General features: G+C 35.6%; 1 protein-coding gene across 1 annotated transcript; it reads left to right on the forward strand.

Annotated features, from left to right (window-relative positions):
• The first annotated feature begins 349 nt into the window (after positions 1-349).
• LOC143230177 (E3 ubiquitin-protein ligase Rnf220-like) lies at positions 350-27,364 on the forward strand. Its single transcript, XM_076463283.1, has 13 exons — positions 350-746; positions 8,159-8,744; positions 9,774-9,897; positions 11,561-11,603; positions 12,293-12,379; positions 13,009-13,051; positions 14,243-14,307; positions 14,494-14,554; positions 17,129-17,186; positions 18,201-18,260; positions 20,848-20,968; positions 22,645-22,719; positions 24,160-27,364. The coding sequence occupies exons 1-13, from the start codon at positions 696-698 to the stop codon at positions 24,229-24,231; spliced, it is 1,446 nt and encodes a 481-aa protein (XP_076319398.1). The 5' UTR covers positions 350-695; the 3' UTR covers positions 24,232-27,364.

Consider the following 27,364-nt stretch of genomic DNA (forward strand, 5'->3'; position numbering starts at 1 on the left):
AAATACATTAAAAAAGAAAGAGAGACTTTAGTTAGTGGGCTCTCTTTACGTAACCATTCAACCCTGTAATAGTTTAGTCTGATCTGTTAGTATGCAGAGGTTGAGTATTGACAGCAGAACGTATCCTATTAGAGAGACCCGAACGAGGCAGAAACAACTTCTCCGGCGAGAACAGCAGGCGGTGAGCCGATTACTTGTTAACGACACTGCTCGTAGTAATAAATTAAGCTCATGACAGACCAATTGCTATCAATGATCATTGGAATCATAGCCCGCCAATCAATGGCCCAGCTGAGGAAGGTCTGACGTCTGATGTAGAGCCAAGCATTCAGTGTTTCCGTGGTGTCGGCTCAAGGCGCGCGCACTGACCACGCACGATAAGGCAGCGCGTGGAGCTTCAAAAGAGGACGTGTCCCGTTACTGCGTGCTGTTTAGTTCTGGAGGTAAAAGCTGAGGTTCGATGCGTTCCAGAGTATTTCCCTCTACAGCTATTCGTTTCTTTAGTCTGTAACCGAATAAAAATAAATAAATCCAAGAAGTGAACCCACGAGAAAGTCAACACTGCAGGAACGTGCACCTCCCGGAGAGGACTAGAGTGAATAACTACTGAGACAGCTATCACTTGCCACAGGCACTTGTGCACCTGTAACACGGTCGTCTAGTTACTCGGACGTCAGGTCACAACAGGTTCTTAGATGGACGGTCATGGAGAGTCTGTGAACCAACTGGTAACAACCAACTATGACGTGAGTTTATGTTTTGCATTTTTTTATGTATAGAATTCTTTAAAGTAGTTAACTACTAAAGCATTGCCCACAGAAACAAACCCCAACAACCTAGAAGGAAACTCAGATTCAAGAAACAGCTCCATGGAACAACTCCATGGGCTATAAAGCTGTTACAAGAACTGTTTGACTCATTCACATTAGAAGAAAATTGAATCATTACGTTCCTTAGAGTTAAATGGAGAAAAAACATTTCTATTGTTCCAATAAATAACTCTTATTAGAGTCAACTAATTCAGCTATTTTACCTTATGAATTTCCATTTTGCGAGAAACAGATGGATATAAATGTTTTACAAAACTGTGTGATACATTGTCTACAATTTAGCTTAGAAGAGTATATGTTACGTAGCTTTAGTATAGTGGCTGTTTTTAGTTAAAGATAATTTATTTCGTAGTTTTAACTTATTGTATTTATTATTCACTTCCAAACAGATTATGCAGCTTAGCACTAGCGACAGTTATTAGGTTTAATAGATGGAGTTGTTCAACTTTATAAAGTATCTAATAATTAGCTTTAGGCTAGTGACTGTAATTAATTTTAATAGAGTTTGTTATTTAACTTCAGAGCAGTGTCTGAAACTTAGCTTTATATTAGTAACAGTTATTAGCTTTCATATAGTGTGTTATGCAACATTAGAACAATGTTTAATGTTTATCTTTAAGTCAGTGACAATTAGTAGCTTTAATATAGTGTGTTATTTAACTTTATAACAGTGTCTGCTACTTCGCTTTAATAAAGTGTGTTATTTAACTTTATAGCAGTGTCTGCTACTTAGCTTTAATATAGTGTGTTATTTAACTTTATAGCAGTGTCTGCTACTTAGCTTTAATATAGTGTGTTATTTAACTTTATAGCAGTGTTTGCTACTTAGCTTTAGTATAGTGTGTTATTTAACTTTATAGCAGTGTCTGCTACTTAGCTTTAATATAGTGTGTTATTTAACTTTATAGCAGTGTTTGCTACTTAGCTTTAATATAGTGTGTTATTTAACTTTATAGCAGTGTTTGCTACTTAGCTTTAATATAGTGTGTTGTGTAGCTTTATAGTAGTCTCTGCTACTTAGCTTTAATATAGCGTGTTGTGTAGCTTTATAGCAGTGTCTGCTACTTAGCTTTAATATAGTGTGCTGTGTAGCTTTATAGTAGTGTCTGCTACTTAGCTTTAATAAAGTGTGTTGTGTAGCTTTAGAGCAGTGTTTGCTACTTAGCTTTAATATAGTGTGTTGTGTAGCTTTATAGTAGTCCCTGCCACTTAGCTTTAATATAGCGTGTTGTGTAGCTTTATAGCAGTGTCTGCTACTTAGCTTTAATATAGTGTGTGTAGCTTTATAGCAGTGTTTGCTACTTAGCTTTAATATAGCGTGTTGTGTAGCTTTATAGTAGTGTCTGCCACTTAGCTTTAATAAAGTGTGTTGTGTAGCTTTAGGAGCAGTGTTTGCTACACCTAGCCTTAATTATAGTGTGTTGTGTAGCTTTATAGCAGTGTCTGCTCACCTAGCTTTAATATAGTGTGCTGTGTAGCCTTTAGACAGCAGTTTTGCTACCTAGCTTTAATATAGTGTGTTGTGTAGCTTTATAGCAGCGTCCGCACACTTAGCCTTTTAATATAGTGTGTTGTGTAGCTTTAGAGCAGTGCCTGCTACTTAGCCTTTAATATAGTGTGTTGTGTAGCTTTATAGCAGTGTCCTGCACCTTAGCCTTTAATATAGTGTGTGTGTAGCTTTATAGCAGTGTCCGCCACTTAGCTTTAATATAGTGTGCTGTGTGGCTTTAGAGCAGCAGTTTGCTACTTAGCTTTAATATAGCGTGTTGTGTGGCTTTATAGCAGTGTCCGCTACCTAGCTTTAATAAAGTGTGTTGTGCAGCTTTAGAGCAGTGTTTGCTACCTTAGCCTTAACATAGTGTGTCAGGTAGCCTTTATAGCAGTCCCGCCACCTTAGCTTTAATATAGCGTGTTGTGTAGCCTTTATAGCGGTGTCCCACACTTAGCCTTAATATAGTGCGCCGTGTAGCTTTAGACAGTGTCTGCTACACTAGCTTTAATATAGCTGTGTCAGGTAGCCTTTATAGCAGTGTCCGCTACTTAGCCTTAATAAAGCAGTGTTGTGTAGCCTTAGAGCGTTGCCCACTACTTAGCTTTAATATAGTGTGTCAGGTAGCTTTATAGCAGTCCTGCCACTTAGCTTTAATATAGCGTGTTGTGTAGCTTTATAGCAGTGTCTGCTACTTAGCTTTAATATAGTGTGTGTAGCTTTATAGCAGTGTTTGCTACTTAGCTTTAATATAGTGTGTTGTGTAGCTTTATAGCAGTGTTTGCTACTTAGCTTTAATATAGTGTGTTGTGTAGCTTTATAGCAGTGTTTGCTACTTAGCTTTAATATAGTTTGCTGTGTAGCTTTATAGCAGTGTTTGCTACTTAGCTTTAATATAGTGTGTTGTGTAGCTTTAGAGCAGTGTTTGCTACTTAGCTTTAATATAGTTTGCTGTGTAGCTTTATAGCAGTGTTTGCTACTTAGCTTTAATATAGTGTGTTGTGTAGCTTTATAGCAGTGTTTGCTACTTCGCTTTATACTAGTTACAGTTATTAGCTGTAATACAGTGTCGTTTAACTTTAGAATATTGTCTGTTACTTAGGTTTAGACTCCGTTAATAACTTTAATTCAGTGTGTTAAGTTAATTTTAGAATTGTGTTTGTTATTTTATTTTTATATACTAGTGTCAGTTTTTAGCTTCAATACAGGGTTTTTTAATATATTGTCTGCTTTGGAATGATATATTATAGTTAGTATTGTAATAGTGTCTGATATTTATGTTTAGAGCCGTATTTGCTAAATGCAGTTACTAATGTTTTAATTTTAGGTTTTTAATTGGAGATATCCCTTTCATAAGGTTATTTCAAGTTATTAGATATTGGGCAGACTTTTGTTAACTACCAATCAAAATTATACGGCGGTAGAGTTCCTCTAGAAACTGAAGTAACTTTTAGTATAGATGACATTAGGTTCAAGACGTGATTAGGTTTTCAGATTTCTCAGATAATAATTATACAATACACCTGTTCTTGTAAGAAGCTGGTTATGTCCTGATGGACTAGATACATCGAAACCCGGTTTATAGCGTTATAAGTTTGTTTCTGAATTTCGCAAAAAGCTACACGAGGGCTATCTGTGCTAGCCGTTTCTAATTTAGTAATGTAAGACTAGACGGAAGGCCGTTAGTCATCAGCACCCACCGCCAACTTTTGGGATGCTCTTTTACCGTCTCACCAAATATACTCCTTCTTTCAGCCGTGGAGGCGTTATTATTTGACAGTCAATCCCACTATTCGTTGGTAAAAGAGTAGCCCGAGAGTTGGCGGTGGGTGGTGATGACTAGCTGTCTTTCCTCTAGTCTTGCACTGCTAAATTATGGACGGTTAGCGCAGATAACCTTCGTGTAGCTTTACGCGAAATTCAATCAAACCAAACAAAATATTTGAAATGTTCTTTATAAAAACTGCTAAAACTCCCGAGGCTTAACTCGTATTGAGCGTTTTCAGAGCAGTTCGTGGAAATTAATTTGATTTCATTTTCTCGTACCAATTAAGAAGGTAATTTTTGCTAGAGATCATAGTACCGCAGTGGTTATTATTATGACGGATTAAAAACAATCTAGAATATGTACGAAATGATAACAAAATTGTTTAAATAGCTTAAAAAAACAACGTAATGTTTACATCTTCGCTATCGTGTTTGGTGAGGAAAACGCATTAGAATTGTAATTTTAAAGTGAATTATTATTCTGTGGATTACAAATATGTTAAAACTATTATATACACTTTCAAATAAAATAGTAGTTTCATAGTCAAAATAGAAATAAAAGGAAAAAAAGGAACATAATTACTGTATTTATTTTCTGTTTACATAACTATGTCATTACACATAAAATATGTAAGCATGCCAACTGTAGTAGTGAATGTTCGATTTAGCGCTTGCAACGTGAGCACCTAGCGACCACAGCCAGCGGATCCATACTTTATCTCAAGTAAATTTTACACGTTTATACACTAATTATAACGCTAGAACATGAAGCAATAATTTCAATCTGCGTCTAAATAGTCGAAAGCTACCTACTTGCTTAATATTCATCCTTGAAAGCACAATCGAAACTGAATTTGAATCCTATTTTACAGTTTCACGGCACATGAACAACCAGCATTTATTTTGTATTTATTATTAAATTTACTGTTGAAGAACAATTTGATCATTTTTATCATTTACGGAAAACAAAACGTCTAATTTGGGAAAATAATTTGAAAATAAGTAAATTAATTAATACTTTCTACCCCCATAATTAAAAAAATAATTTAATGAACATTTTCGTAATCGAAAATAAAAGTCTTAGTTCATTTTGCGAGTTTCTTGAAGGCTGTTTTGATATAAATTATTATAAAAAAGTTTCGGTCTTTGTTTAATTGATAATACTAGTAAGAATTTTATTTAAATATTTATCTATAAAGTTAACACATGTTCTATAACCAAACGCATAGTTCATCCTATTTTGCTCTATGCAAGAGTACATATAGCTATACTTTAGAATTGATATATATATATGTTAAAACTGCTTTTATTCTAAGAATTATCCTCAAATTCAGCTTAGGATTATTTTAAGCTGATATGCTCAAACGATTACTTTAGTTCCGCAAACTCCGTCTTCCAACATCGTCTATGAATGTCCAACACGTAACCATGGTTATATGGCTTCCGCAATCCAATTATTTGGGTCCTAGGATATTACAGAGCATGCGCAAAGTACTCAGTGTAATTTCTTCTTTGATATGATTTACAAAAACAGGATTTTATCCTGGAAAATTCTTCAAATTAAAATAATAGCACATTAACCAAATGATGCATTGTGTTTATAACATAGGACCGAAAGCATAATTTTGTTGTTGTTTTTTCGCTAAAACTACTCTGGACTGATAATATGTAATTAATAATTACAAATGACACACCTTTTGAGTATAAATAGGTGAGGTAAGTCAGTAGGCTTACAACGCAAATTTTTTTTTCGATATCAGTCGTGGGCATAGCACAGATAACCGATTGTATGGTTTGCACTTAACAAGAAACAAACGAGATGTGTCAGTACTTTTAAATGGAGGTTTAAAAAAATCACTTTAGTGACGTCACAACTCACTTCATATTTAAAATGTTTTTAGTTTCGTAATATAACATGTGCATTTTTCCAACGGTCAACGATTGTGATAATTTTGAATTCGCTCCACTACTTGCGACGTTAAACTCACACATCTGTTATTTAGTCTTTTTATCTTGAAAATCTTACTGAACGTATCAAATAATTCCATGTTCTCTTCGTCTTCACAAATCATAAACGTTGTGTTACGAATACGTTTTTGCCTCAAAATGAACAATTTTTCACACTTTGACGGATTGAAATTAAGCACAGAGCTACACAATGTGTCTTGTCTATCACGGGTGTCGAAAGTTGGTTATGTAATTCCTCACATACCGATGTACCCCTGGGGGCTAATTTCTCCTCCCCATTTCATTCTATTATCCAAACAGTAGTTGAAGAAACGCTATATCTTATGATAAACACCTTTATCATTAATTCTGGGCCCGGCATGGCCAAGCGCGTAAGGCGCGCGACTCGTAATCCGAGGGTCGCGGGTTCGCGCCCGCGACGCGCCAAACATGCTCGCCCTCCCAGCCGTGGGGGCGTTATAATGTGACGGTCAATCCCACTATTCATTGATAAAAGAGTAGCCCAAAAGTTGGTGGTGATGACTAGCTGTCATCCCTCGAGTCTTACACTGTTAAATTAGGGACGGCTCGCGCAGATAGCTCTTGTGTAGATTTGCGCGAAATTCAAAACAAACCTTTTGTCTGAAGTTGCAGAATGTGTGTATATATACGTTTATTAACTTTTGTATTTTTTAATCAAAAATCGTTTAATGAGTTACAATTATTACTATTAAAATGTATTACAACGTTAGTTACGAAGGGTGTCTAATGTACCGTTTTTAGTGTTAGGAAAGTAACGTACCTTTTTAAAGACCGTATGTTGGAGGTCATCTGACCGCATTCTGCTACGTCGTCACCATGTGTAGAATTTAGGTTTTACAGATTAATAGTCCGCCGGTAAGTCTACGGATTTACAACCCTAAAATCAGGGGCTCGATTCCACTTGGTGGACTCAGCAGCTAGCCCGATGTGGCTTTGCTGTAAGAAAAACACACACAGAGAGATTAATTTCTTTATGTAATTTTTCTGGTGCATATTTCTGTATAGAAGACACATTGATACCGGAAAGTAAAAGATCTTATAACGCCTAAATGTTGTTTTTATTTAATTAAACACTCAACGTTTCGCTTTACAACTTCTTCGAGGACGTTCACTGAAACACAAACCGAAACTGACAGTTAAATGATTAAAGCTTTGAACCGCTTGAAGCTTTGTACTTCCAGTTTTCGGTGAACGCCCCCGAAGAAGTTATAAAGCGAAAGGTTGAGTGTTTAATTAAATAAAAACAACACTTTGGTGTTATAAGATCATTTATTTCCGGACTTAATTTTTTTTACCTACATGTGCTATTAAAGTTGAAATAGGGACAGTTTCAACATTAAATATTTTAATAAGGTTGAATTTTTTACTTTTTTAGCAGAAGAATAAGTGTACACCATAAATAGACACCTGTCTTTTAATCTTTCTAGCAATCATTTAGGGTTAACTGGTCAATATTTATTGGAATCAGTAAAAATGACGTATTCATATAGGTACATAATTTGTAAAGTTATATATAGTAGTTCCCTTTTCTTTGTTTTGGTGATGGTGGTGCTGTTTGTTTAATTTCGTATTTAAGTGTAAGCACAGCCCTTACAAATACCTCTAAATAACATATTAAGTAATGAAATGTAACGAGTTAATTGTTTCTTTGTTGTTCAGCACAAAACTGCACAGTGGCTATAACCACCGAATTAGCGTTGAAAGTCCTCCAGCTGAGAGACCTACAGTGGCATCAGTATATAGGCTGACCTTTTCTAACCAAACCCCTCATGGTCAGATGGTTAGTGACACGGGTTCAAATTCCTGTCCCTTTCGGGCGTGGGAGCGTTATTATATAATGTTCAAGCCCAGTATTCGTTAGAAAAAGTTGTCCAAGATTTGGCGGTGAGTGGAGACGACTAGTTAGTTAGCTGTCTTCCTTACAGTCTTTAACTGCTGACTTAGAGACGGCTAACACAGATAGTCCTCGTGCAGTTTTGCGTGAAATTCAAAACAAACCTTTTCCAATCTCTTAGGTTGAGATCGTTTCATGTTCGTATTGCTTAATGTCTGAAATTTTAATGGCATAAAATATATTTTACAGAAATTTGGCCACATCGAAAAACAGCTTTCCAATGGTGCTCTGCACGTCGTGGACAAGACACCTCCATACCTGGTCAGTCCATTACTACGCACAGCAGGAAATATGGAGCAACAGGCTATATCAAATATGTTTTCTTCAACATTAAATAGGCCGCCATGTTTTCCTTTTGCGTTTTTTTATAATCAGCCCCATACCTATTCGTTTTTAGCCTCACATGCTTCATCGGCTACCTTGTCTGCCAGTCTTCCACACTATGAATTCGGCCGTCAGATGGCGCTGTTGAACTCGACGGCAGGTGGAGCTTTTTATCCAATTAGTTCTGTTAAAACGAACCTGACTGGTTCATCTGTGAACACGGACGTGAAAGATGGACACACGAATAATTCAAAGTGCAAAGAACCAAAATTATTTCAGTGGTCACAATATCTTCCTATTGACAAATCCCAAAAAGTTTTGGACCTCAGATCTCCAGAAGCAGTTGGAAGAGACCATTCCAACAAATCCACTCGTGTTTCCTTGAGTCCAGGAAACGACTTCGAACTTTCTTCCAAAATAGCCAAAATACAAGAAAGTAACGAATTACAATGTGAGTTGTTATCTTCCTAATTTGTATCTAAGGTTTAGTTATTTAAAGGTTTTTGAGTTAAGTAATGATAATGTTTAATATAATTTTGTTCTCCTGTAGTAATGGATTTATTAACTTTATTCACGTTTCTTATCTTTACTGTTACAAGTATGATAGCGAGATCACGCTACATTAATCCCCAAGATTTTTAGGTAGTTTTGAAATCACAAAAAAAGCCAATTCATAAGACCATTAGGCTAGGAATCACAGACGAGGACCAATTAACAAAACAATTAGGCTACGAATTGCAGGTGAGGGTCAATTAATAAAACCAATAACTTAGAAATAATAGATGAAGGCCAATTCATAAAACCATCGAATTAGAAATCACAGGCGAGGGTAATTCATAAAACTACTGAGTTAGAAATGACAGGCGAGGAGTAATTCATAAAACCATTAATCTAGGAACCACAGGCGAGGGGTAATTCATAAAACTACTGAGCTAGGAACCACAGGCGAAGAATAATTCATAAAACCATTGAGCTAGAAACCACAAACGAGGGGAATTTATAAAGCTATGGAGCTAGGAACCACAGGTGAGGGATAATTCATAAAACCATTGAGCTAGGAACCACAGGTGAGGGATAATTCATAAAACCATTGAGCTAGGAACCAAAGGTGAGGGATAATTCATAAAACCATTGAGCTAGGGACCACAGGTGAGGGATAATTTATAAAACCATTGAGCTAGGAACCACAGGTGAGGGATAATTCATAAAACTACTGAGCTAGGAACCACGGGTGAGGGATAATTCATAAAACTACTGAGCTAGGAACCACAGGTGAGGGATAATTCATAAAACCATTGAGCTAGGAACCACAGGTGAGGGATAATTCATAAAACCATTGAGCTAGGAACCACAGGTGAGGGGTGATTCATGAAAATATTGAGAGAGAAACCATGATTTATTTCACAACCCAGCCTTCATTACATTAAATAAGTCGTACCAACTTTCACGATGTATATATATATATACATGTTTCTATCAGTTACCAGGTGGAGAACCTTATCGAATGGACAATCGTACTGTCCGGTTTGTGGTGTCACGCTTCAATCCCAAGATCTTATGGAACACGTGCAGCAGGAAATAGAAAACTTACACGAGTTTTACCGGTTAGTTTACATAAGAAAGTTTTATTTTACTTGAGTATTGTAAGAACGTTGGTTGTAGTATTGATGATGACCTGTGTTTAATATATGTTTAGTAAAACTGACGTGTGTCCACGTTGAACTTTAAAAAAACGTGCATGAGATGGGGATATGATAGTATCGCAGACTAAGCCTTTCTGTAAAACTATTGAGCTAGAAACCACTAGATATATCTTTACTCATAGAATTGTTCAAACCTTATTACGCCTCTATGTGCTTATTAAAATAGTAAGACGAATAGTATATGTCAAACTTTGAACTGAGCTAATTTTATTTTTTTAGGCACAGTCACGTATGTTTGTAGACTCAGTCCAAGATTTTGTTTTTGTTCACACGTGGGTGGGCCCAACATAACCAGGTGGTTAGGGTGCTCGACGACTCGTAATCCGATGGTCGCGTGTTCGAATCTCCGTCACACCAAACATCCTCATCCTTTCAATCGTGTGAACTGTTATAACGTGACAGTCAATCGTTGGTAAAATAGTAGCCCAAAAGTTGGTGGTGATAACTAGCTGTCTTCCGTCGAATCTTACACTGTTAAATTAGGGACGGCTAATGCAGATAACCCTCGTGTAGCTTTGCGCGAAATTCAAAAACAAACAAACAAATATACCTGAGTGACTTGCTGTATAATTCAATACACTAATCTTGAAGGGTTTTTTTTTTTTTTTTGGTATTTCAGTTATGCCCTCAAGTGGATAAGTCGGAAACTATGACTTACAGGGCTTGTCTGATGACATGGCATCCAAGGAGGTCCTAATGATTCTTCTATATGTAAAATAGTCTCGAACTAAGGCGATTTAATAGATTTCGTTGAATAATTCGAACTTGTATTAATCTTAAAGAGGGTTAAAGCTACACGAGCGTTAGCTGCGCTAATCTTAAAGAGCACGTGTCTTCAGATTTGTTAGTTCCACTCTGGTCCAAGTGCTGATTTAAAATTGTCGTTTACTTCTCGTATTCAGCTACGTGTCGATTGAAACCACTTTGCGCTAATTTGTAGATTCATTGCTGTGTTATACGAAGGCTAAGATGCGTCATTTATCAATGGAATTATACACCGAGAGATTTCTCACCCAGTAAACAGGGCCAATTTAACATACGCTTTTGGACTCTTCTGAAACATTGAACCTTGCCACAGTTTTTCAAACTGAATATCTTTGAGCGGCCAAAACTTTGATTTCTACGTGCTTGTCATATGATATGATTGGTCAGTTCTGGGAAAAATGACTGAAATAACACTACTACTACTGGGCATAATATGAATTTTTGTCCATTATAGGTTATATGCTGTTGTGACACTTTTTGACTGGTTGGATGATAACCAATCATATCGTGAACTATCGACACGTGACTGTTTTGTGGTGAAGCTTATTCTCACGTGATTAAAAAGTGGATTTCTACTAGTATTTACATTTTATATCTTTTTATCTTACATCTGCTTATTCTTTTTTATAAATAATTAACGTATGCCAAAACTAACTTGGATCAAGCTATGCCTAACTTACATTTCTCAATAACGAGCTAATCACATGCTTAAGGTTAACTGGATTCTACATGTTTTAACATGAGTGATATAGTTTGATAAGATATCTTTAACTTAATCACACCTGTTTCTCTGGTGTAGAAGTAAAGAGTGGGACTCTTTGAAAGAAGAATCAGATAAAACGGTAGGTGTAACAAGAATGTGGCTATACGATTATCACACTTAGTACCTTGTCATAATAATAACGATATCTTATAATAATAATAATGGTATATCGTTGTTATAATAATATCTTCTTATAATAATAATAATGGTATATTGTTGTTATAATAATGGAATATTGTTATAATAATAATAATAATGGTATATTGTTGTTATAATAATATCTTCTTATAATGATAATAATGATATATTGTTATAATAATTGTACCTTGTTATAATAATAATTACATCTTTTTATAATAATAATGGTATATTGTTGTTATAATAATGATATATTGGTGTAATAATAAGAATACGTTGATGTAATATATAATAACATTGAATAAATAAATTAATCTAATAGTTTCATAAAATTTATCGAATAAATTGTGATAGATCATAAAAACAAGAGAGCTTATTTAGACAGTAGGGTATGAATTATTAACATTTTTTACATAACTAGATGGAGTACCTATTCCCTGGTAGTTATGTGAATTCTTGATTAATGGAAGGTTATCTTACAACATGAAAAGTTGCTTCCCTTATATAAATATAATAATACTGTGTGTTGTATGTTATCTATATAGATAACATATAACATACAGTGCAATTTATATCTATATAAATAAATTGTTGTATAAACATACAACTCTGGTATCATATATTTCCTAGGTCGTTCCAGACCTTGACTGTTCTCTCCTAAAACAGTGTGGTACTTCCAGAGTAGGGGATCGAAGACCTCCAATAGCAAGGTGGGAGGTAAGATATTTTCCATACAATTCATGTTAACAATCCATGCTATTCTGTTATGGTTCTGATATATTAATTTTATTGTATGTATTTTTGATAATGTTACATTGGTGAGAGGGGATATATATACAGATATAATGTAGAGACTGATCTTAGGCCAACACGTTGTTGTTTTTGGTGACACGTACCCTTTTTGCTTAGTTTCCCACGAGTTTTTGTATAGTGCAACTAAACCTGGTAAGTGCACTTATTTGCATAGTTTCAATTGGTTGACTTATTTGGTTAGAACACTGTTTTTTCTCGCCCACTTTTCTCCGTAATTACAAGATCGGTAAAAACACATGCAATGCACCCGTTGTTATCGTCTGGTTTGATGTTTTTTCTCTTATCTTTTGAACACTTCTTGTAAAGTTTTAGAAATTGTGCAGCAAGTGAAAGATAAAATCTTTAAGTAAATTATATCACGTTTTCACTAAAAATGCACTCACTGTTTTCACCGATTTGATAATTCCAAAGCTTTGTTTTTATGTTGTTGTATTTAATTTTGTTTTTCTCAGATTGTTTAGTAAACTGTTACTTTAGAAACATCTTGTAAATATTTTACCTTTTTTAAATGATTACTTTGTTTTATGTTTCAGACATATTTACGAGTTCGGTCAAATCGACACATCAGGGTGAACGGTAAGTTTCGCTATTTGAATATTTGCAACTTGTTATTCATAGGTCATACAAAACGAGTTTATTTAGTGATTTTTATTAAATGGCTAAAAAAGCCCACAGGAAATGATAATATAGAAAGTGTAAAGGTCTTGCTTTCAGTTATTATTTCTGTATAGTCTTACTAATTCTCTCTCCTTCTTCAGAATAGTCTACGTAAACTCCTCTTAATTCAAAGTCATTTACACTAACGCCCTCTTCCCTCGTCCTCTTCTATAAATTCAAAATAACCTGTTTAGACTACTTTCTGCTTTAAAATAGTCTGAAGCATTATCTTCTCACTTTAAATATAGTCTGTTTTCTCCTTTAAAAGGTAAAATGTAACTTGTTCTCTATTTCAACATAATACATGCTTACTCATTCTACATCTTAAAGTAGTTCAACCATAATGGGAAACAATTAATACAAATAATCATAAAAAATGTTCGAGCTTGAGAGATAATAACACTGAAATTTGGTGTTCGATCTTACGACAAAGGCAGCACTGACAGCCTATAGAACAGCTTTGTGATAAACCACTCAAATAAACTAATATAAAAGAATCGTAAAGATTGAAAGTTACACATAGAATTTCGAGCGTTCTCGAGCCTCCAGTGGCTCAGCTGTATGTCTGCGGACTTACAACGCTAAAAACCGGGTTTCGATACCCGTGGTGGGCACAGCACAGATAGCCCATTGTGTAGCTTTGTGCTGAATTCAAACAACAACGTTCTCGAGTAATTCCCTGAAATGAAAAATCCACTATTTCAGTATTTTTTTAAACCTGGAAAGTATGGTGGAAAGTGTACAAATTACACAATACTGTTAAGAGTGGCGGAACCTCACGTGCAGAATGTTTGGAGGACAGGACTGAGAAAATTTGGAAACTGTGCGCTGTTTGAAAACGTTCACTGAAAGCCACCTCAAACTAATAAACTTAAAATATTACTTCATATATAAAAAGGGTGTTTGTGACCTATAGTTACAGAAACGATACAAGAATGAGTGCCAATGTCTTACAGTTTGTTTTTTCTACGGTCTGTGATGCTCTAGTGATTACCAGCGGTAAAATGATTGGTTGTGAACAATTCTCTTTTATGTTAGACAGGATTTAATAAGGAAACAAGAAGAAGAGAAACAAAACAAACTTATCTGTTTATTTTTTGCATTTCTTAGCAAGACATATGAAACTCAGAAGACGCACACCGGATTTCTCTCAACAAGAAGTGGCTGAACACAAGGTATTTATGACATTCACTCATAACTTGGTTCTGGTTGTTGTTTTATTTCGCGAAACCAATAAATGGAACGTTAAAAATAAGAGTAAAAACCCTTAGAGTGCTTGATTTTTTTTATGTAGCTGAATTTTTGTGTAACATGTAACAGATTTACTCTCCAACAAACAAAACAACCTTAATTATTTTCAGGAAAAAGACTCGAAGGTGTTCAGTGAAGATCTCAGTGATGCTACACTGAACCGTCAACAAGGTAACTTGCTTTATGAGTATTAGTAAAAGTATTTGTTTAATATTGCAAGTTAAACTTTTTTACGAGACAAAAGCACACTGTTAAAGCATTGGGCTTAGTATGAATTTAACTGTTTTTATTTAAAATATCAAATCAAAAGTCACAATGTTTTAAACTTACTTTGTCTTTTTTTCTCCATGTTTGATTAAATTTTTATTAGTTTTCATAATGTGCTGAAATTATTTTTAGATTTAAATTATTTTGTTTTCATAATTGACCACTATATGGAACATTGCATTCACGTTTAGCCATATTGAAGATTTTCTAGTTAAATTATCACATTTACAGTAGACGTAAAGTTTGAGAATATATGTTAATTAAGCTATAGGGTAGCTGATTATAAGATACAGAGCAGTAATCGCTTATAACACTGGTATAACTTATAACACGACTGATCACAACATTACAGAAAAGTGTTTATTACAACAATGGAGTAAGTTCTATAACAATTGATTACAATATTACAATAATTAATTTCGTGGTCGGTTTTAATGCTAAACACGTTCTTGGATAATTAAGTATATTATTGTTGGTTAGCTAAGTGTATCGCTGACTCGTGTGAGCAACAAAGCACGTGTTCATACCACCAAAAATGCTTACTACGTAATATGTGTCTTCATGATGACGTGCCAGGCATGGTAAGGTGGTTAAGGCACTCGACTCGTAATCTGATAGTCGCGGGTTAGAATCCCTGTCACACCAAACATGTTCGCCCTTTCAGCCGTGGGTGCATTATAATGTTACGGTCAATCCCAGTATTCGTTCATAAAAGAATAGCCCAAGAGTTGGCAGTGGGTGGTGATGACTAGCTGCTTACCCTCTAGTCTTACATTGCAAAATTAGGGACGGCTAGCGCAGATAGTCCTCGTGTATCTTTGCGCGAAATTCAAAACAAACCATTATTATTGTTGATCAACTAAGTGTATCGCCGACTCACATAAGCAACAAAGCACTTGGATATGACATTAAAAACGCTCACTGCATAACCTGTGTTTTAACGATTACGTGTTTGTACGGTTTAAAACAGAATAGGCAACATTTGTAGTTCTAGTCTTCTATTTGTCATCCTTTTTATTCGTCCCAAGTAATTCGAATTTCTGTTTCCTCTTTTATTTATGGATCAAAGTAGATTATAATCAAATATTTGAAAACAAAAGTTTTTATTTTAACGGACGGATCTTTCTCAAACATCTCTGGAATTCGTGGCCTGGTTAACATGTTTGAAGCAAAAATTCCTTTAAGCGTATTGAGGCTGAAAGACGACGAATTATCTTCAATTGATTTCGATAAAACTTTAAATGCTTTTCCAATCTTGTTGCTTGTTTAGCTGAACAAGGTTATTAGACACTTTATTACTTCACTTAAAGTTATACTAAGCGAAACATTGAGAAGTCGTCTCCATGGCTACCGCGAACCTATAGTACACCAGTTTTCAATGGTTTCCTCTTCGACATGACGTATCAATCTATTCCGACGAGTAATTCTGACTTCGTAATCTAGAATTCCTCCTTTAAAACCTTCCTATGACATTACTTTTGAACCTCAGATATTAAAAATCCAAGCATTCTTCAAGCAGCTGCTAAGAAGACCAATTCGCCGAACCAATAAACCCACAATGGGCCTGATGCTCTGACAATCACAAACACGCACTCTGTATTCAGTTACAAACAAGATTCCAGATCATTCTGTAATCTATAACAAGCAAACAGAGCGGAAGCTGTTTCTGGTACAGCATATTTTGTATATCGGCTTTTAAGTTTCGAGTTGGCTGTCAGTGTCATGTCGTAAAACCTGCTACGGTAGGGGGGAGATATTGCTTGGCCGTGGTACAGCGCTAATGAATAAATATTTTTCTGTATCGTACTTTCGACTTCCAGGAGACAGGCTGAACAGTTTATACTATTTTTGAAACGTTGCATAAAAAATGAAGAAAATGTATTTTTACAGTTTCCACTCATATCGACTCTTAATCGTAGCCGAAACCTTCAGAAATAATCTATCGATCGATCTTTCTCAATATTTTATTGGAATTCCACGTGTTTTTGTTTTTTAGAAGATTTCGAAATGTTGTTTGGTTTGTTTTGAATTTCGCGCAAAGCGACACGAGAGCTACCTGCATTAGCCGTCCCTAATTTAGCAATGTAATACTAGAGGGAAGGCAGCTAGTCATCACCACCCACCGCCAACTCTTGGGCTATTCTTTTACCAACGAATAGTAGGATTGACCGTCACATTATAACGCCCCCCCACAGCTGAAAGAGCGAGCATATTTGGTGTTATTTCTTATTTCAGTGACTAATAAACACTTAATTTTATTTGCTCTAACACTAACACAAGAATGTTTAGGTTCAATTTCAGATTTTGTAAACACGGAATACAAATTAACCCGTTTTTGTGTTAGTTACGTAATCGCATATGTGAAGCTCTTTGAACCACAATTTTAATTATGAACGATATTTCACTCAGTAATCTACGTTATGTCTCTTTTAAATTTCAGCGTATCTGTTACACATTAACTTTATTTTCTTATTCAAGATCTAGAAGCCAGTTCAAGATTGACGGAAGGACCAACCATGAAATGGAGTCATTCCCAGTATCCTTTTTACTTGGTACTTCTAACATATGTGTTTCCAAATATTGTTTACAATTATGTTGTGGTTCTAAGTGGATGATACTCAGAAAGAAACTGGATTTTCTTCTCCATTCGCTGGACAAGAGTATATTTGCGGTGACAAATGATCCCGTTAATAGGTCAATGTCCATCCGTTGTTAGCGACATCGGATGCTTGTGTTTCAGCGATAATTGTGTGCAAGACACAACTACAAGACAAGATACAAAGTTTGAGAAGCAATTTTTTCGAACAACGTGACGTAATAATTGCATCTCAAATGTACCTCGTTCAGTGTGGCCACCATCCTTTTATAATATTCGGACAACACTCACAAAAAAAAACCGTTGCTCTGAAACAATTCTAGGTCACTGAATTCGTAAAACGTGTCTAAATTTTACTGGACTGGAAAAATGAAGTCCACGGAGCTCTGTAGGAAATGCGTCTTTGTTAATGGGACTACAACGAGTTTGTTTGTTTGTTTGTTTTTGAATTTCGCACAAAGCTACTCGAGGGCTATCTGTGTTAGCCATCCCTAATTTAGCAGTGTAAGACTAGAGGGAAGGCAGGTAGTCATCACCACCCACCGCCAACTCTTGACTACTCTTTTACCAACGAACAGTGGGATTGACCGTCACATTATAACGCCCCCATGGCTGAAAGGGCGAGCATGTTTGGCGTGACGGGGATGCGAACCCGCGACCCTCAGATTACGAGTCGCACACCTTAACGCGCTTGGCTATGCCGGGTCTTCTATGACGAGAAGTGACGTCTGAAAATGAACATCCATAACACCGTTTGCGTTAGTTTATTGGCTGTATTATGATGTAGATGGCCTGAGCGAATCAAATCACTTTTATCACTTTTTTTTCTGAGCATCCATCTTGAATAACATAACCAAACACTCACAATAGTGGCTAACCACGAACATGTTAACCACAAATGAAATAGTTCTGACGAATGTTTATTTGTTATTTGATTATTAACTATATTCTCAGAACAAACTCTACCATCAGAAGTTACAGTCCAAAGTTAGAAGACGCTGTGCCAGAAACCGAGTAAGTCTGAAAATATTGGAAATATATAAAAAAAAAAACATTTGAGTGTCTCTATAAATATATATCGTATTTAAAAGAATGTTTTATATATCATTTGAGTGTCTCTATTTATAAATATATATGTATATTTAAAATAATGTTTTACAAATCATTTGAGTGTCTCTATTTATAAATATATATCGTATTTAAAATAATGTTTTACATATTTCATATGTATTTCAGTTGGGTTTGTGGAAAGATTTCAAATGATTTACTTTTGAGTGTGTCTGTTTTCTTATAGCAAAGTGCCACATCAGGCTATCTGCTGAGCTCACCAAGAGGAATCTAACACCTAATTTTAGCGTTGTAAATTTGTAGACTTTCCGCTGTTACAGCGGGGGGCTTACTTTTGAGTACTTTATTAATGCTGAGTATGTTAACTGCGTGTAAACTGACCTATAGTTATTAAAGAGAAAGTTTGAAAAGGTTTTGTTTTGGAATTTCGCACAAAGCTACTCGAGGACTATCTGCGCTAGCCGTCCCTAATTTAGCAGTGTAAGACTAGAGGGAAGGCAGCTAGTCATCACTACCCACCGCCAACTCTTGGGCTACTCTTGCACCAACGAATAGTGGGATTGACCGTCGCATTATAACGCCCCCACGGCTGAAAGGGCGAGCATGTTTGGCGCGACCGGGATTCGAACCCGCGACCCTCAAATTACGAGTCGCACGCCTTAACACACTTGGCCATGCCGGGCCGTTTGAAAAGGAAAGAAAATTTATGACTTACTGTCGTGCTTTAAAATATGTTGTGGTACTATCTAATCATTCTGATATCATTTAATATTCCATAAAATATGTTGTGGTACTATCTAATCATTCTGATATCATTTAATATTCTGTAAAATATGTTGTGGTACTATCTAATCATTCTGATATCACTTAATACTCTATAAAATATGTTGTGGTACTATCTAATCATTCTAATATCATTTAATATTCTGTAAAATATGTTGTGGTACTATCTAATCATTCGTGCTCTAAAATATGTTGTGGTACTATCTAATCATTCATGCTTTAAAGTATGTTGTGGTACTATCTAATCATTCTGATATCACTTAATATTCTATAAAATATGTTGTGGTACTATCTAATCAATCTGATATCACTTAATATTCTATAAAATATATTGTGGTACTGTCTAATCATTCGTGCTTTAAAATATGTTGTGGTACTTTCTAATCATTCTAATATCATTTAATATTCCATAAAATATGTTGTGGTACTCTCTAATCATTCTGATATCATTTAATATTCTGTAAAAACATTCAACAAACTTTAGCTTGAGTTGTGCGTTTAAAGAGCACATGTAAAACCATGTACCTTTGTAGTTTTTCATTTTTGCATCGCAAGACTGTCATACTTCTGTCTTCTGGGCCCCATCAAGGTACTCATAAAAAGTTTTAATACACTCTTAAGATTATAACTAAAAGTCAAATATTTCTTTTCTGATTTTGGCTGAATCACTTATACCCTCTTCACGGTTTTGTAAAGACATTAGCATATGTTATTTTACTGATGTCTTCCTAATTGTAATTCATAAGCTTTTCTGAGACGAATCCATAACTAGCGTCACAGAATAATCAATGAAAATGACCACTGGACACATGATGGATTGCTTGGCGAGATGATCATCTATCGAATTAGATTTATGAGTTACCCTGTGTGCTATCATATTGAATTATAAGGCCACAGTCTTCTAAAATAAAATTTCTAAAGAGTATAATTCATAGCCTGTGAATACAATAGTATTCACAGGCTATGACAGGGCCTGTCATAGCTTTCATGGTCATCGCTAACTCAGTAACCATTTGTCAACATGAATAATACAATAGTATTTCTTAGAATTTATATCTTCGCTTGAAGCTAATATTTTGTTGATTTTATATTTCGTAGGAATTCCCCCTCTCCCCTCCCCAGTGGCACAGCGATATGTTTGTAGACTTACAACCCCGGAAACAGAATTACGATACCCGTTAAGGGCAGTACACAGATAGCCCTTTATGTAGCTTTGCGCCTAACTATAAACAAACAATGTATGCTGTGGTTCATTCACACCAGCCCCGCTAGTACAGCGGTGTGTCTCCGGATTTACAACGCTAAAATCAGGGTTCGATTCCCCTCGGTGGGCTGAGCAGATAACCCTTTGTGGCTTTGCTATAAGAAAAACATACACTCATTCACACCATGATCACGTGCTGGAACCGATATTTAAACCCTTGTTTGTATTTCCTTTGGTGTGTCGCGCCTGTTTGATATACTACAGTGCGAACTCTGATCATATATTTCAGTACCAACTAACTTTCATTAGGCTTAGCTCGCCAGAACTTCAAGCTTAATCTAACGAATTTCCAACAACCTTCTCGTCCGTCTGATCATAATATTTTTCATGCGATCTGCGTCAATCGACAATTAAAGGTTTCTTTCTAAAGTTTGCTATTCATCAAAGTTACTGTGGTTGAAAGAAATACTTAAGTTGTATGCGAAACTTTCGAAAACCGAAATTTTGATTTTTATGAGAGATAATTATAAAAACATTTCTATTTAGATCGTTCCAGATAGATGAGAATGCAGACCCCAACAAACTGATAGATTTATTGCAAGACCGACTCCAAGATCTCCAAAATCGACAGCAGTCATCAATAACATTAAAGTGTCACTTCTGCCAGGTAGGTTTGTAATGTGAAGTCACCCGTTCTAGAGGGCGTTCAGTAAACGTTTAAATGGATTATGTGAGTGTTAGCTCTGCCAGGTAGGTTTGTAATGTGAAGTCACCCGTTCTAGAGGACGTTCAGTAAACGTTTAAATGGATTATGTGAGTGTTAGCTCTGCCAGGTAGGTTTGTAATGTGAAGTCACTCCGTTCTAGAGGGCGTTCAGTAAACGTTTAAATGGATTATGTGAGTGTTAGCTCTGCCAGGTAGGTTTGTAATGTGAAGTCACTCCGTTCTAGAGGACGTTCAGTAAACGTTTAAATGGATTATGTGAGTGTTAGCTCTGCCAGGTAGGTTTGCAATGTGAAGTCACTCCGTTCTAGAGGACGTTCAGTAAACGTTTAAATGGATTATGTGAGTGTTAGCTCTGCCAGGTAGGTTTGTAATGTGAAGTCACCCGTTCTAGAGGACGTTCAGTAAACGTTTAAATGGATTATGTGAGTGTTAGCTCTGCCAGGTAGGTTTGTAATGTGAAGTCACTCCGTTCTAGAGGACGTTCAGTAAACGTTTAAATGGATTATGTGAGTGTTAGCTCTGCCAGGTAGGTTTGTAATGTGAAGTCACTCCGTTCTAGAGGACGTTCAGTAAACGTTTAAATGGATTATGTGAGTGTTAGCTCTGCCAGGTAGGTTTGTAATGTGAAGTCACTCCGTTCTAGAGGACGTTCAGTAAACGTTTAAATGGATTATGTGAGTGTTAGCTCTGCCAGGTAGGTTTGTAATGTGAAGTCACCCGTTCTAGAGGACGTTCAGTAAACGTTTAAATGGATTATGTGAGTGTTAGCTCTGCCAGGTAGGTTTGTAATGTGAAGTCACTCCGTTCTAGAGGACGTTCAGTAAACGTTTAAATGGATTATGTGAGTGTTAGCTCTGCCAGGTAGGTTTGCAATGTGAAGTCACCCGTTCTAGAGGACGTTCAGTAAACGTTTAAATGGATTATGTGAGTGTTAGCTCTGCCTGGAAGGTCCGTAATGTGGAGTCATTCCATTCTAGAGGGTGTTTAGTAAACGTTTAAATGAATCAAATTAGTGTAGGCTCATAATGTGCAAGTCATATTTGATATTGAACCACATCTGACAGTGTTTACAATTAACACCATTTTTAAATAATCATTTTGACTGATTTATTTGATTAAAAATTTCAAGATAATTTAAGAATATAACATTTTAAGGAACTTTAGGTCAATCCAAAAGGTCAGGAGCAGGATACTGGTGTTAAAGGAACCAATTGGATGATACCTAATGAATAATAACAGGTCTTTATTGGCTTATGAGACAAAAACTCTGTGATTTACTGGTACTCGTGTTCCAACTTCAAACAAGTCACTTTCAGAAGAACTGGACCAATAAATTTGTTTCTTGTTTCACTGGTACAAAATATTAGGGATTATATATTATAAATTCCCGTAATTGGCCAAACGACATCTGCAAAACGAGTTCAAAAAACCTAGTTGCAGATTCTCATAGTTTTGGCTCTGACTTGTCCTCTAACTAAACGTTGCTATCAAAACTAAATTCTTTAACTTCAGTTGAGGCCATTTAAGCGCATTAACTACCAGTTAATTTATTTAAAAAGCTAAAGTAATTACTGTTAGAAAACTAATCAGTGAAATGTAATCCATTGTCTTCTTCAGGATCTGTACAAGAAACCTGTAGTTTCTGTCTGTTGCTGGCATGTTCATTGTGAGAACTGTTGGCTCCAAGCTCTGGTAAGTAAAACTTTTTACCTCTTAGAATTAATCCAGAGCTACGCAGACAGGCTACCTGTGCTATGCCCTGCACAAGGATCGAATGTAGAGAATTTTTTATTGAATGTAAAATATTTTTAATGTAACTATCATTTTTTGTGCATAAAAATATATATCACTGAAAATAACGTAAGTCTGAAACTTATAACGCTAAAATTCAGGTTTCGATACCCTTGATGGGCAGAGCTTAGATAGCCCATTATGTTTAACGACAACTAAAAACTCTTAGAACCTAGAAATGAATTTGGGCTGAAAATTGATGATGATAAAAATATAATAAAACAATAATTTGTGTCATAGAATCTCAAGCTCAGAAAAAATACATGATTGGTTTACTTCCTGATTTCAAAAGAATTGGATGTATTGGTAAAAATCTTTAACAAACGTAATGTGAGGTAAAATAATGTAATGAGCAATGTATTTCTCTTATTCTATCTCTATTGTTGTTGTTTATGTTACAGATGTTTTTAAAAGTGAACCTAATGTCTTGGTATCGATTTGTAACGAGAATTTTAAAAACTTATTTTTGCCAAAATAGATTGAGATTCAAACAGAAACTTTAAACTTTTGTGGCAGAAACGTATGACCATTTAAGGATTATTCCCTGAACGAACTGCATCTGTAAAAGTTTTGTGTTTGTTTGTTTTTTGAATTTCGCACAAAGCTACTCGAGGGCTATCTGTGCTAGCCATCCCTAATTTAGCAGCGTAAGACGAGAGGGAAAACAACTAGTCATCACCACCCACCTCCAACTCTTGGGCTACTCTTTTACTAACGAATAACCGTCAATAACCGTGATTGATCGTCACATTATAACGCCCCACGGCTGAAAGGGCGAGCATGTTTGATGTGACCGGGATTCGAACCCCGACCCTCGGATTACGAGTCGAACGCCTTAACACACTTGGCCATACCGGGCCAGCTTTTTGTTGAGGATAATTCCCTGAACGAACTACATCTGTAAAACCTCTTGGCTCACCAACTCAAACGGAATGAACGGAATGCTCACATCTGATTACTTCTGTGTAACATTTATTCTAACACAGTTATATTCAGAAAAATGTCGACCATTGTCAAGCTGTGCAATATTTACATTTACTTAAGTAAAAAAACACAAACAACATGGTTGGTATCGTGCCAATATCGCTTATCAACTGGTAAAACAGGTGTGTTCTATATTTGTTAACACGATAAGCCGTGTAACATTTAAAACTGATATAAAAAAACTGCTTGAAAACGCAGTTTCTAATGATAAAAACGTATATATGAACAGACTTGTTGATATATGATGATGATGCATTTTTTTTATTTCAATGAAAAATATACTGATCTCTTAAAGTGTGGTACCTCATTCAAATAACAAGCCATAATTACGTACGTGTTTTTATTTTCTTTCACCAGGGTGTCAAGCGAGTATGTCCTCAATGCGAGACAATCACCTTCCCTTCAGACTTAAGACTGCTGAACATTTGAAGATATTCTAATTATGGTTCCTTTCTGTCGTCTTGATGATAGTGATGACTTGAGAAGTTATAATAAAAGTGAAGGATTTTATTGATGCCTTCAAACAATTCACTATCTCGCTCTGACTGGAGAAATCAAAACTCCCAATGTATTTTACCAACAGTGGAGGTGTTTTTTTTCTATAGTCTCCTGGTAAGTGTATAAAACAACAAGTGTTGCCACATGGTGTGATACCAGGTAATCTTCTTCAAAATGTAGCAATCCGTACTTCAGTGGAACTCTTTCAATCTGTGGAAGACGATGATGAAAACATTATTCGCATCCTGGAGAGGACAAGTTAAATAGGCAGAAATGGAGCACTCTTCTAATTTATATGAGATGGTAACAACTTTTGAGTGACTATCATCTATATTATTTTGTGAAAAAAGGAATTGTTTAGCATCCTCTATGTCCCAAGAAAGGAAAAGGAAGTGTTTAACATTTCTTGTGTCCCGAGAAAGGAAAAGGAAGTGATTAACATTTTTTGTGTCTCAAGAAGGAAACGGAAGTGTTTAACATTTCTTGTGTCCCGAGAAGGAAAGAGGAAGTGTTTAGCATTTCTTATATCCCGAGAAGGAAAAAAGGAAGTGTTTAACATTTCTTGTGTCCCGAGAAAGAAAGAGGAAGTGTTTAGCATTTCTTATATCCTGAGAAGGAAAAAAGGAAGTGTTTAGCATTTCTTATGTCCCAAGAAAGGAAAAGGAAGTGTTTAACATTTCTTGTGTCCTGAGAAAGGAAAAGGAAGTGTTTAACATTTCTTGTGTCCTGAGAAGGAAAAAAAAGGAAGTGTTTAGCATTTCTTATGTCCCGAGAAAGGAAAAGGAAGTGTTTAACATTTCTTGTGTCCCGAGAAGGAAAGAGGAAGTGTTTAACATTTCTTGTGTCCCGAGAAAGAAAGAGGAAGTGTTTAGCATTTCTTATATCCCGAGAAGGAAAAAAGGAAGTGTTTAGCATTTCTTATGTCCCGAGAAAGGAAAAGGAAGTGTTTAACATTTCTTGTGTCCCGAGAAGGAAAGAGGAAGTGTTTAGCATTTCTTATATCCTGAGAAGGAAAAAAGGAAGTGTTTAGCATTTCTTATGTCCCGAGAAAGGAAAAGGAAGTGTTTAACATTTCTTGTGTCCCGAGTAAGGAAAATGAAGTGTTTAACATTTTTTGTGTCTCAAGAAGAAAGAGGAAGTGTTTAGCATTTCTTATATCCCGAGAAGGAAAAAAGGAAGTGTGTGACATTTTATATGCCTCGAGAAAGATGATGTTATGTATTGGGTTACTAGATGCTTCGTGGAGCTTGTGGTCTTTCACTGCAAACGTCTAGATTTTAGAACCTAACTGTAGCATTTCTTTTTTGTTCTAAATATTATTTCTTATTTCCTTCGTTTATAAAAACCAAAGGTACTTAATAAAACTAAAGTGTTAATATCTTTGGTTACTAAGACATCATCTTGTCGTGTGTGTCAACTCCGTAGATAATACAAGATACAGAAAGAATTCCCGTATGACTGTAGGAGCTAAAATATTTAAAACGTTTTATTTATATATTTAGACAGAAGCTATAAAGCACTAAGCACCCAATCCACAAAGAGTTGTTTTGATATTGTTTACTCACGGTTAAAATAAAAATAAAGTTTGAAGTGTGAAGCCAGTTTTGTTGTACGTTTATAGATTGCTATGAAAGAGTCTTTGTTATATAAAAATAACAATTTTATTTCAGTGGTTCTCATTTAAAACCTATATCATTAAATATCTTCAAAGGTTTGTCTACAGTTCATGTAAATGAACTTTTTCAGTGCAGATGGACGTGAAGTTTGAGATTTACGATAGACCTTTAATGTTTCTATATTCTCAATAAAATATCACACTTATGTTGCAACTGTAGTTTTGGCTACTTCTCTGGTAAGCTCGAGAACTAAAATTCGGGGTTAGAGATCTTTTTCGTGGACACAGCAGAGATAGCACATTGTGCAGCTTGCGCTTAAAAATAAACAAATCAAACACCACTCTTTCTTTCTTCATAATAACTATTCTGTCAGAAACCATTTTTATTCAAATAGGTCTTAGGAACAAGCTTTTTAAAAAATTGAATCCAGTAAGTTTTTCGATTTTTTTGGGGTTGAATTCAAGCACAAAGCTACACAGTGGGGTATCTGTGTTCTGTTCACCGTGAGTATCGAATGAGGGTATTAGATATGGACTGTTTGTAACGTGCCAGTAACTGAGGGAGTAATTTCTATACAAGGAAGAGCAATCTAAACTTTAATTGCGTTTGAATAAAAATATAGATTTGAATGCATTTTCCATGTTGATTGGAAAGAATGAAAACCTACAAGATCTGGAACACCGACTCTCTTAGATTCTTCTAGAAATAAAATACCCTTAATGTCAACTGTCAGTGTCGTAGATTTTATGTTTTTCTTTTAACAAAAGTGAAACAGTAACTATCACAGACACTCTTAGAAACAACAGAAGAAAACGGCGCAGATAGCCTATATGCTTTGCCCAGTAAAACGCCAAACGACCAGAGGAAGGTCACGTGTTATTTAAAGACGACAGGCGATCAAGGTCACAGCAAACGACCGTGGCCAAAAGAGTTGCTTGGAAAAATGGGAATGTCAAAGTTACTGACATTACCTAGAAGTTTATAGCTACTGGTGTACAGTTACTGACATTACCTAGAAGTTTATAGTTACTGGTGTTACTTATAAACGTTATCAAGGCTTAGTGCGTTACATTAGATGATTATACTTACAGAGGTTAAACAGAAACGATGCTGTAAACCAGGTGATATTCAAAGGGTACTGTGAACAAAATGTTTCTTGAAGGATAAAGTAGACAAAATGTTACTCAAAGGATACTGTAAACTAGATATTACTTAAAGGAGGTTATACTGTAAACTAGATGTTACTCGAGGGAAGCGAAAACGTAAGCACAAAAGAACGTCTATGAATTGTCTTGATGAAACGTTGAGTGCACTGTGTTTCGGTACATATATTTGAACGCCCGAAGTTATTCCGTATTTTGATGGTTTCAACACACAGTTTCAGTGTTAAGCTTTTTGTTAAGACAGCTGTTCTATGTTGCACACAGTAAATAAATCAAATACGGACG

This window comes from Tachypleus tridentatus, chromosome 1 (genome assembly GCF_004210375.1).
Source record: "Tachypleus tridentatus isolate NWPU-2018 chromosome 1, ASM421037v1, whole genome shotgun sequence".
Taxonomy (NCBI): domain Eukaryota; kingdom Metazoa; phylum Arthropoda; class Merostomata; order Xiphosura; family Limulidae; genus Tachypleus; species Tachypleus tridentatus.

Excerpts from the sequence above, each read along its gene's own strand:
- LOC143230177 (XM_076463283.1), top strand. The coding sequence starts at position 696 with ATGGACGGTCATGGAGAGTCTGTGAACCAACTGGTAACAACCAACTAT. Across the intron at positions 9,898-11,560 it reads AACTTACACGAGTTTTACCG|AAGTAAAGAGTGGGACTCTT; the intron begins GTTAGTTTACAT and ends TCTCTGGTGTAG. Across the intron at positions 11,604-12,292 it reads AAGAAGAATCAGATAAAACG|GTCGTTCCAGACCTTGACTG; the intron begins GTAGGTGTAACA and ends TATATTTCCTAG.